General features: G+C 42.2%; 1 protein-coding gene across 1 annotated transcript in view; it reads right to left on the bottom strand.

Annotated features, from left to right (window-relative positions):
* The window catches only part of LOC145404659 (uncharacterized), an 18,693-nt gene extending 18,081 nt beyond the window's left edge, over nt 1-612 (bottom strand). The window contains exon 1 of the mRNA XM_080276198.1: nt 565-612. Coding sequence (XP_080132324.1) covers nt 565-566 — 2 coding nt within the window. The 5' untranslated portion in view covers nt 567-612. The remainder of the gene's footprint in view (nt 1-564) is intronic.
* Nucleotides 613-12,285: the final 11,673 nt, after the last annotated feature.

Here is a 12,285-nt window from a genome sequence, read left to right on the forward strand (position 1 = left end):
CTCTCGTACGCAATACAAACTTCAATAGTAAAAAAAAAAAAAAATGTGAAAATGCACTTACTCTCCCCGTAGGATAACGTAAAGTCCAAAAAATAAGCTATGACGAGGGACAAAAAAAAGAAAAAAAGAAAGAGAATAATCAACATTATTCTTTTTGAACTGGGCCTGACACTCATTCACACACCGTTCAAACTTCCCAAATCCGGGCTTCACCTGTCCTGTCTGCTTATACCCTAAATATTTCCTACTGTTCTTCTTATACGTGCGTTTCACTTACACCTGCCAGATAGTCAATTCATCGACGTAAGTTAAAAATTAAAAATAAGAAATAAAAAGAAATTAAACAAACCAATACATGCTGTGAACAAAATTGACAATATCCACACTGATTCTAAGCTATGGTACTTACATCTGGAAGGAATCTCGGAATAGGAACCACGAAAATTAGGAAAAAAAAAAAAAAAAAAGGCAATTGTAATCCAGTCGCCACACAAATATAATCCCATATTTCTTAATAGCATCAATGGGCGTACATCAAAGTTGATCCTATAATTCTGTACTTACATTACAAAGGAAGTCCAGGGATATGAACCAGGGAAAGGACGGACACAACCCTACCCACCAGTGGCCAAGGCAACACTGAAGCGGGGAAGAGCCTCTGAGCCGAAGAGCGAGTCACGGGATGGGGGAGCTGGGTGGAGAGGGGAGGCGGACCTGGGAATGTGTGAGGCCGACATCCCCCGAGCGTTCACTCAATAACCTGTATTCACTAATAACATTTACATTCCTTTGTAAGGTGGGTGGAAATGCAGCGAAATGATGACATGGCTACTCGTCATTATTTTCACATTGACGGGTGAGCCTGTGAACATGTTAGGCCGACTGCATTCTTGTGCTGATTCAGGAACTGCTAAATTCACTGATAATGTATTCTCCTAAAAAGGTAAGATAAAGGAAGAAGTAGATGCCACGAAGCGCTTATCGGCGATGCTTGTCACCGGAAGTTAGACCTATGAGCCTGTGGCAGGTAATTCACTTACTATCCTGCGATACAAGGCTACCACACCTACTCTTAGTGTTACCCTATAGTACGTACTCAGTTTCAGTCCATAAAGGGTGAATTGTTACCAAGGTCGAGTGGCGCCAGCTGCCCATACCAGGGTTCGAACCCTGTTACTAACGGACTACTCAGCTGCCCTTGAAAGTTGAGTAGAAAAATAGGGAAATCGAATTCCACACGTTCACCCAATTTGCCCTCAGTACGATGACGTCTGAACTGTTTTGTGTCAGTACCAGTCCATGGCCTACACTACAGGATCAGATTTCCTCCGGAGGGGGGTGACAGTCAGAAGAAATTCTTCCTCATGCTAGCGAAGTACGAATGGGTTACGTTAGGGGTATCTGAAGGAAGAGTGATGCATGTGAAAGTGGAAGTACTGTTCTGGTTATGTCTGTGTCGTTTGTACATGCCATTCATGGAAGCGACAGGGAGCAAATGTATATGAACAAATGGAAAGGCGTACTATCAGACTCAAAATGTCCGCCACGAATTGGGTCCGAACTCAAAACCTCGCGAGAAGAGTGCGTCACCAGTCGAACCACCGCAGCTCCGACATCTGATTTAGCTTATTCTTAATGCGTCAAGATTATTTTGTCTGCTTATTCGAAATGGAAGGGTTAGAGATAGCCTTCATTACCCCCTTCTCTACCCGGGCTCTCTCCTAAGCTGAAGCTGCTGAATAAAATCCTGTGTCAGCAGCAAGAATTCATTAAAGGTGGCGTTCTCGGACGGAAATGAATATAGGCTGACAAAGGGACACATTTTTTTAACTGCAGAAAGATCGAAGCATATGGTAGAAAACATAGTAGTCGTGGTGGGAAACTGATGAGACTCCGGTAAGGCTAACGGGAGCTGGTGTCGTGGTCGGTAGTGTGCCGTGTTCCCCTCGTTAGGGCTGGGTTAGTGTAGGTTCGATTTTGGTGCAGTTCATTCACCTCAACATGGGCCTGATTTTCGTCCTTTTGAAGTTTATCAAACATAAATCTGTAGCAGGAAAAGATAATGCTACGGCTCTGCATCCTTACCGTAGAACTTCTTCCTGGTTAGCATCATCCTCTAGTGTTAAAGTCTTGTTGCAGCTCGGTATTCAAGATGGGAAGACGTCACTTTTAAGCTAAAGTGAACAGAGCACACTAAATGTATAAATGTGTGATTGTGGTGTAGTAGGTAACAGGTCACGCTCTCGTTTGAAGGGTCGCGCCGTTGCTGGTTCAAGTGGAAACAAACCTACAGGAGTACCTATGCAGACTCACTCCTACCAAATAACTAAGGTTCAATGAAATGCATGCAGCACGGCTTGGTATTAAATTTGTGGGAGTGACTAAGTTCCTTCCTATCGATAAGTTCCTCTTGCAGTTCTGTTTGTTTTTTTCTTATTTCCAGTTTCTACCCACTTACTTGCAATAGCAGGAAATTAGCTGTTGATGATGTTGGCGACGATGATGATGATGATGATGACCGTGGTAATAGCGATGATGATGATGATGATGATGAAGAAGATGGCGATATACAGTAATTTTGTCGTAATTATAAGTGAAGAGGTAATTTCGCCTCACTTTGGTGCAATTATCTCACATCTGATAAATACACACACAGTGCATGCACACGGAAACACGTACTCAAACATGTACACACACACACACACACGCAAGTATAGATACACACAGACACATACCGGTACATATACACAAGCACGCATTTATACACACATAAAGACCAGACGCAAATAGATAGCCGGTTTCACACACACACACACACACACACACACACACACACACACACACACACACACACACACAAGCACGCACCCACACAAGCACGCACCCACACGCACGCACACACACACACACACACACACACACACACACACACACACACACAAGCACACACACACACAAGCACGCACCCACACGCATGCACACACACACACACACACACAGACACATACCGGTACATATACACAAGCACGCATTTATACACACATAAAGACCAGAAGCAAATAGATAGCCGGTGTCACACACACACACACACACACACACACACACACACACACACACACACACACACACAAGCACACACACACACAAGCACGCACCCACCCACACACACACACACACACACACACACACACACACACACACACACACACACACAGTTTTGACAAATTCAGGCTGCTATGACGAACTCTTGGCTGAATAAAATCATCTGCATTTGCCGGAAGGGGGAACTAGAGTTCTCCCGACCATGAAAGTGCTATTTGTGCAGGGATTAACACACCCATGCTCCTATGACTCACTATCAGTTGAATAAAACCGAGTGAGAAGAGAGAGAGAGAGAGAGAGAGAGGGGGGGGGATTCACTCCTCCCCCCTTTTATCAGTTTAGGACGATTTTATTCAGGTTTGGATAGGTTTTACAGCTGGAGGGGTTAGATACAGTCTACATTAAATCTTCCACTACAAGAAATCCTCCCTTAGCTCAGTAAAATCGTCTGGTGGTAGCATGATTAAACAGCAATAAATTCATTAATCTGTCTGGGTAAGGAGGAAATTAATTCAGCTATTCACCTTGTCTAAACAGCTATAAATTTTTTACCTTCATTATGCAATATTCGGACCCCACACTGACAAATGGAATGTACACAAAGGCACAGATGATACACCTGCATAAACACACACACACACACACACACACACACACACACACACACACACTTGTGCATATCATGATTAAGCATTTTCATCTGTGTCTGAGAGAGAGAGAGAGAGAGAGAGAGAGAGAGAGAGAGAGAGAGAGAGAGAGAGAGAGAGAGAGAGAGAGGTGACCTTTGATAAAGATATTTCATATTGACTGTGTGTGTGTGTGTGTGTGTGTGTATGCAGGTAAATATATGCATGAAAGTAACTCATCATAATAGAAAGCCAGTGTTGACGATACAGCACAAATGTTTATGTGAAGTTTTTCTGGAATGCAGTACGTATCAGATTTTTGTATATAATAGTAATAATAATCCTCAGCATCAGCATCCAGACCTCCTTTCCCACCCTAGAGCGGGGTGAGGAGTAGCAGCGTCCTGACGGTCAAAGTTTGCCAAAATCAATGGCCCTCGCTTCCATTCACTCATCATTCAAGCCCACGGAAACCTGACTCCATCTGATAGGCCAAAAGGTTTCACCAAGTACTGTAGCTTCACATATACCTACCCGATAGAGTCAATGCGAACGTTGTCATGTTAATAAGGGGGTGCCAAATCTCTGGGCACGCGCTTCTCCACACAAAATTCATCCAGCCAGCTCGATCTCTTGTTGATTAGCCTCACCAACTTCCATACCTCTCTTCCTCACACACTCATCCACCATATCTCTCCTCTTTTTTCTTGGCTTACCTCGCCTTCTCCCTCCTTCATATTCGCCCTATTGTCATCCATTCTCTCCACATGACCATACCCGCTCAGTACACTCTTCGATTCTGGTGTCCACAGACTTCCTCACTCCGCATCCTTCACGAATCGCATTATTTCGTATCCTATCCACTCTCTGTACTCCACTTACATTCAGAAACAGTCCCATCTCCACTGCTCTTATTCTTGACTTTTCATTTTCATGCCACACCATAGTCTCAAATCCGCATGTTTAAGTTAGCACTAACGCTCCTTCATGTTAGCCTCGTGCAGCTGCAACACTCAAGCCTCTGTTTCGTATCAAGGGCTCATTGCACCACTACTTTCCACTTCTGCACATTTTCCTCTCTTTTCTATCACTGTATTTTTAACTCTCTCACCAATTCCAGTGTCTCTCCATTAACTGTAACACCACACTGGGAGTCACCTTCTCTCTCAGTAACCATCACTTTACTCATTTCTACATATACTCTCAGGGCACGACGCTCACAGACATCTACAAAACTCTGCATTAATCTACCAAGCTCTTGTCCGGTATTTGCAAGTATTCATTACCAACGCCATCCCTTCCTCCATTACTCGTGTGTTTACTTCTCTCAACACCCCATCCATATATATACTGAACATCCATTGGGACATCACAGAACCCCGTCGCACGACCATACTGATCTTGAACCATTCACTTAGATGCCTATTTACCCACACATATGCCTCACTACCATTATAAAACTCTTAAAGGCACCTAGCAGCTTACCATCTACACCATACATACGCAAAGCCTTCCACAACCCTTCTCTCTCTACTTTATCGTACGCTTTTTCCAGATCCATAAATGCCTTTTCACAAGCCTTCTCCACTATCGGTCTCACTGCAAATATTTGATCGACACATCCTCTGTCACTCCTAAAGCCACCCTGTTCGTCACTCACTAGGCCTTCTGGTATCTCTCTTACTTTATAATAATTTTTCATATACCTTCCCTATAACACTCAATAGACTCATGCCACGATAATCCTCGCACTTCCTTCGCTCACCTTTCTTTCTGTACAGGAGTACAATCACAGCCTTTTCCCACTCTGCTGGCAGTTTCACTCATCCATGTAATAATAATAATAATAATAATAATAATAATAATAACAACAGTAATCAGGTGGTTGACCAGGGTTTAGTAACTACTGCCAAAGTCTGTGATAAGTCTACAATAATAGGAGAATGAAAATGAAGAAGATATCCAAGGTCTGATAATCACTACCATTTTTTTTTTTTTTGAGCGGTATATTGCACTTCATATTCACATCTCATACTTATACCTAATCCTTATTCTCACACCTCACACCTCGTCCTCACATCTAGTAGTTTTGCTCACACCTCGTCCTCATATCTAGTACATATCGTCACTCTTCCTCACAACTCATTTTCATCGCTGCACCTCATGCCCCAGACCTCATCCTTGCACCTTATTCTCACATTTCATCCTCATCCTCACACCTCACTCCTCATCCTTACACTTCATCCTCACACCTCGCACTTCATCCTTGCACCTTCCTCACTCCATTCGCATCCTCACACCTCACACCTAATCCTTGCACCTAATCTTCACACTTCATCCTCATTCTCAAACATCATCCTCATCCTCATAGCTTACTCCTCATCCTTACAGTGCATCCTTGCACCTTACACCTCATCCTTACACCTTATCCTCACACTTCCTCACACCTCACCCTCATCCTTCACCATTTCAAACATTTCAGATATATATATGTTCCTCCCTTCTTCCCTTCCCCTTCCGCGTCACTTTCACTTAAACATGCAGATATTTTCATTTTACATTTTTTCCTTAATTGAGAGGTAAAAAAAAAAAAAATGCTACTCTGCAGCTTCTCCATTGTATTTTTTCCCATAACTAGCAACCGTATTTTAATTTCTTCTATTTACAGCTCTATATTCAAAATTAAGAGATGTCATATTTAGACCAAGTGGAAATAACGAGCGTGTAGCCTTGTGATGAAAATATAGTATAGTTAATGTTCAATACTTGGTTTTCTTTGATTAATTTATTAGAGAAAACTTGTAGAAATGTTACTTCCTCAGCTTTGCCTTCAGCATTGGCGTGTACTTGTTATAATTCCTTGGGAGGGGGTGACTTAGGAGGGTAAACAGTATGTAGATGTAGAGAGAAGAGGATCAAAGTCAAAGAAGTGAGGTGATGCAGCTACATAATATATTATTAGGTTATCAGAGTAGGAAAAATGTCAATTACGAAACATCTATCTATCTATCTATCTATTGCCAGACGCCTCAATCCCGTTTGGGGTGGTCACAAACAAATCGCCTCCAAGTCGCCCTGTCCCCCGCCATTTCACTGCCCTGCTCCCAACTCACACCCCCCTCTCTCATATACCTCTCCACCCCATCCCTCCATCTCATCCTCGGCCTCCCCCTCCCTCTTCCCCCCTCCACCTCACTCATATACACTCTCTTCGTCAGTCTTTCACCCTCCATCCTCTCCACATGGCCAAACCACCTCAGTGTGTTCCTCATTACGTTTCTTATCACATCCACATCCACACCACAACGCTCCTTTATATCCTCATTAGTCAGCCTGTCTCTCAACGTGACTCCACAGGCTCCTCTCAAATAACTCATTTCCACTGCTCTCACTCTTGACTTGTGTCCTTCCAACAATGTCCAAGCTTCACTTGCGTACGTTAGAGTTGGTATCAAAATACTGTCATGTAGTAACTTTTTCACTTCCATGCTCACTTCCCTGTTTCTTATCACTGCTTTCAAGGAACCAGCAACCTTTCTTCCCTGCTGCACCCTTTCAAGCACTTCACCCTCCAAACCTCCATCCTTACTCATCACACTACCCAAATACTTAAACGTACTCATATTTTCCAATTCCTCACCATCCAACCTCGCTGTACATTCACTAACTTCACCTCTCTCAAAAACCATCACTTTACTCTTCCCTACATTCACCTTTAGGTTCCGTTTCTTACACACTCTCTCAAACTCATCCACCAAGCCTTGCAGCTCCCCTTCGTCTTCACTCAACAACACAGTATCATCTGCAAACAACAGTACAGGGAGTTTCCAAACACTATCCTCTCTCACCAGGGCCACTCCAACATCCACTACCCTACCTTGTACCTCTTTTATTACCCCATCCATGTACAGATTAAACAACCATGGAGACATGACACATCCCTGTTTCAAACCAACTTTCAAAGAGAAAAATTCACTTAGTTCACCATCCACACGCACTGCAGCCTTCGCACCATCGTACATACTCTTCACAGCATTCAACAACTTCCCATCTACTCCATATATTCTTAACACTTTCCACAATCCTTGTCTATCCACCCTGTCATATGCTTTCTCCAAATCCATGAAAGCCGCATACAACTTCTTTCCCTTCTCTAGAAGCTTTTCCACTAAAGATCTAAGAATGAATATCTGATCTACACAACCTCTTCCCTTCCTAAAGCCTCCCTGTTCTTCTCCAACTAATTTCTCTGTTCTTTCTCTAACTCTGTCTATAAGTATCCTACCATACACTTTTCCTATTATACTAAGAAGACAAATGCCCCTATGATTACGAAACATGCGGACACGAAATGGAGCACAATTCATTACCTGCAGCTAAATCTGACAGCACTGCATCATCATACTGGCACTCTTTATAAAACCTTTATTTACTACGTCGGATCAACTTAAGTGTACTTATATTAATATAATTTCTGCAACTGCGGTTTTCATCTCTTTGAAAGAACTACGTATTTTTTCAGTGAGATGACAAAGTATTCTGAGGGAAATTTTAGGATTTATTTTGTATTCTATTTTTAGTGTCATTAGAACTATCGGGGGGATGATTACACAGGATATCCTCCCCCCCCCAGTCCAATTATAGGGAGGAATTTTCCCTTCCCATCCCTCTCCCTCCCCACAGGATGGGATCTACGGCCATGATCTTTAGCAACATCTTTCCCCCTGAGGTTGGGTCTTGCGCTGAATGACAAATATTAAAATCCCAGATACATATAACTGTAAATCAGAATTCAACTTTGATGCCTCTACGTAATCATGCCATGCCGATTAGTTCCCATTTTTTCTTCCTCCTACGGTCCATTATCCTTCTTTCCGGGAACAGGGAGGGAGACGAGGGACGTTCATATAACTGGAGAAGAGAGTCGTTCAGGTGTATCGGTGCCACCACGTGAATGCGTCCCTCTCCAGCTCCCCTCAAGCGTTAGAAGATTTATAAAGGTTGTATATACCTATCCTCTGCAGTTTGTTAAGGTCCTGCCCTCCCCTGCCCTTCTCAGCCCTTCCATGCCCTGCTCTGTCATCTCCTGCCTTGTTCTGCCCTGTCTTGCCGTTCTCTCCCCTGACCTGACCTCCCCTGCCCTGCCTTACCCCGTCCTGCCCTGCCGTGCCCTGCCCTGCCCTGTCGTGCCCTACTCCACCCTCTCCTACCCTGCAACTACCTTGCCCTGCCATGTTCTGTTTTGTTCTGCCCAACCCTGCCTGCCTTGCCCTGCCCTACCCTGCCTACCTTGCCCTACCCTGCCCCGCCAGGCCCTGCTCTCTCTCTCTCTCTCTCTCTCTCTCTCTTTCTCTCTCTCTCTCCCTGTTAGTCTCATATCCGGCAAACTACGTGTAACTTTGCTCACATTTCCTCAATCTTCCGACATATATTCATCAGCACTCAATTTCAAAATTCTCTCACTTTCCAACTTTTTTTTTTTTTTTACCCAGATTCACTTTCTTCAGTTTTTTTATTTTTTTCTGTTTTATGCTATCTCCAGACGATTTTATTTATATTAGAATTGACTCTCTCGAAATGGTGGAGTTAGATATAGCCATAAAAACACCTTCAGTAAAACAGATCCTTCGGAAATTGAATTAAATCCGTCCGCTTGTAACAATGATAAAAAATTAACAAGTCACTGGATTTAGGGGATTTACTGAAGTTTGGTCTCCCTTCATTCCCTTCCCCACACCAAGATCTAAAGGGCATAAGGCCGCCTCTGTGAGTGGCAAAATTGATTCAGTCAAGAAAATACCAAAGTAACTTCAAAGGTTATCTTACCAAGTTGATGATGGTAGTAGTGGTGGTTGTGGTGGTGGTGGTGGTGGCGGCTGTCTCCTGTTCACCAATCTTCTCTGTTGCCTCCTGTCTTACATCCTCTCTTTCGTCCTTATTTCTGTTTTGGTTCTTCATGTCCAGATCAGCCTGAAAAAGAGGCAAAATCAGTATCGGAACTCGAGTCAAGCAATAACAGCAAATTAATGTGTGTTATCGATGGAACTGATAAATACATACTCATAACTTTCAGGCAACTAATCCTCTCAATTCGTTCGCGTTTATTTTTCATCCTTCCCACCTCCAGTCGATTTTATTCAACTTAGGAGACATTTTTCGAACCTTTATTAACCTGTTCTATACGAGCGATGATTTCCAAGTTGAATAAAATCTTCCTGACTTAGCATCTATAAAATAAAACGTGGTCGGAGTGCAGGTGGTGAATGAGATGGGTAAAGTCCTGAAATATGAAGAGGGGGAGGAGGAGGAAGGAAGAGGAGGAGGAAGGAAGGGGGGAGGAAGGAAATGGAGGAGGAGGAGGAGGAGGAGGAGGAGGAGGACAATGAAAGGGTGATGATTTACACTTACAGTCCATAGGCATAGTCGAAGTTACAAATCTTGGAGGAGTCTTCTTTTTTTTTTTTTTTTTTTAATGCAAGGAAGAAGGAATCAAAGACTATTCTCTGGTCATTAACTCGGCTGCTGGTGCCTGAAATTTCTTTACTCTTTGCACCTTAACTAGACCCAGGCTTTTATCCACCTGAAGCTTATTTCACGTAGCTCTGTGGAGGAAACAGATTATACTACGGATATACATAATTTCCAAAGATCATCCACGTAACTAGCACTGTGTATAAAGAGACTATGGAGACACAGACAGATGATCCTATAAAGACGTGTAATTTCTGTCATAAGGCGAGTGGAAAGACTTCAACAGGACAGTAAATAAAGATCCTATGTAGCAATATGGAATTTCTACCATAAGACCTATGGAGAGATCCCAACAGGGCACGTAAGTAGTGATCCTATTCTGGTACTCAACAGGACAGTATGTAATAATCTACACAGGAATTAAAGAGAGCTACATAGAGTTACATAGATACACAGACCACAAAGACCTTACGGTCCCTACGAGGTGGTCCGGCCTTAATCCTAATATAGTGCATAGGAGCAGGAGAAAAGGATAGCACAGCAGAAGGCTCTCTCCCCCACCCTCCAGACCCTCCGGCATTAGCCGTACAGGAAACAAGAGAGGAAGTAATACTTTGCAGGAATGAAAAACCTGAAGGAATTTTATAGGATCGGCAGAAAGTAGAATAATATGGAAAAGGAAAATTTGGGCAAACAGCCACATACTTAATCCATGCGTGCATTTTTTTTTTTTTTTAAATCAAAAGATGAATAGAATGTTTATCTATTATATATATTCTAAAATATTGTCTGTGTCTAACAGACACATGAATGCAGACGCGAATATGCAATACTTGCTCCATCCTAACTAAAGAGAGAGAGAGGGGGGGGGGGAACAGACCTGAATTAAGCCAAATACTCAGTGCCAACTCCAAAGCAATAATAATAATATTGATAATAATAATAACAATACAATAATAACATTAATAATTAATGATATATTCAGTCATGCAACACACTACACAAGTTGCAGACCTTGAAATCGCATACTTACATAACCTGCTGCCGTTATTTTTTTTCCCTTCACTGTGAACGATAAAAAGAAAACAACTAGCGAACAATGCAAAAAACTTCCGGTCTACGTTACATCCGGGACTTCCCCTTACAAAGCAATTATCGTGTTAGTGACATTGGGCGTGAAAAATGCATGCAAAAATAGGAAATGGGATAATAGGAGGATTATGTGGAAGGAACTGTACTGGAAGAATAGGTGAAAAAAAAAAAATAGCTTGACATAATATGGACATAAAAAGTATTGCATGAATGGTTTTGGGAAAAGCTAAATTTTTGGTATGGATAGCTGAATAAAAAACTGGAAATGGGATATTGTGACGATTACGTAGGACTTAACAGATGATGTGGAATTGGAAAAAAGATGGATAAAATAAGGAAGGAAAACCATACAATAAATGGCTTCGGTAATACAGAATTCCTGGTGTGCATAGGGCACGTAAAAATCTGAAATTCAATCAGATAATAATTATGTTCAAGAAATTACATTAACACCATAAGGGGAATGAAGAAGAGTTTATTAAAGAAAAAAATATATAATGAATGCTTGTCTTTCGGTCGGTGTGAATAGTGCAGGCAGTAGTGTGATTTAAAATAATGCAAAAAATATGAAGAAATAAAATGAGCTAAAAAGAAAAATTAGAACAAATATTTCCAGTAGAGTGAAAAGATTACTTGCTTCGATAATACGAAATGTGAATAGAAATTATAAAATAAAAAGAAGAAAAATATAATGTGTAAGGCAATAGGATTAGGAAATGAAATCAGGAACAGTCATCCCTTTTACTTTCACTGTCTTTCTTTCTCTCTCTCTCTCTCTCTCTCTCTCTCTCCCTCTCTCACACACACACACACACACACACACACACACACACACACACACACACACACGCCACAAAACAAACGCATCTCTTATTTGCTTAACCTTGACTTTATGGACCTTGTGTGGAAGGAGTGAGTTTTGATTCTGTGCTGCGGCGTATTCATAGTTCCCGCTTCAGTTATAAAAAACAGGAGGAGGAATAGAAAGGAACAG

Source organism: Coenobita brevimanus, chromosome 64 (genome assembly GCF_032717465.1).
Source record: "Coenobita brevimanus isolate Jiangsu-jjx chromosome 64, ASM3271746v2, whole genome shotgun sequence".
In the NCBI taxonomy this organism is placed as follows: domain Eukaryota; kingdom Metazoa; phylum Arthropoda; class Malacostraca; order Decapoda; family Coenobitidae; genus Coenobita; species Coenobita brevimanus.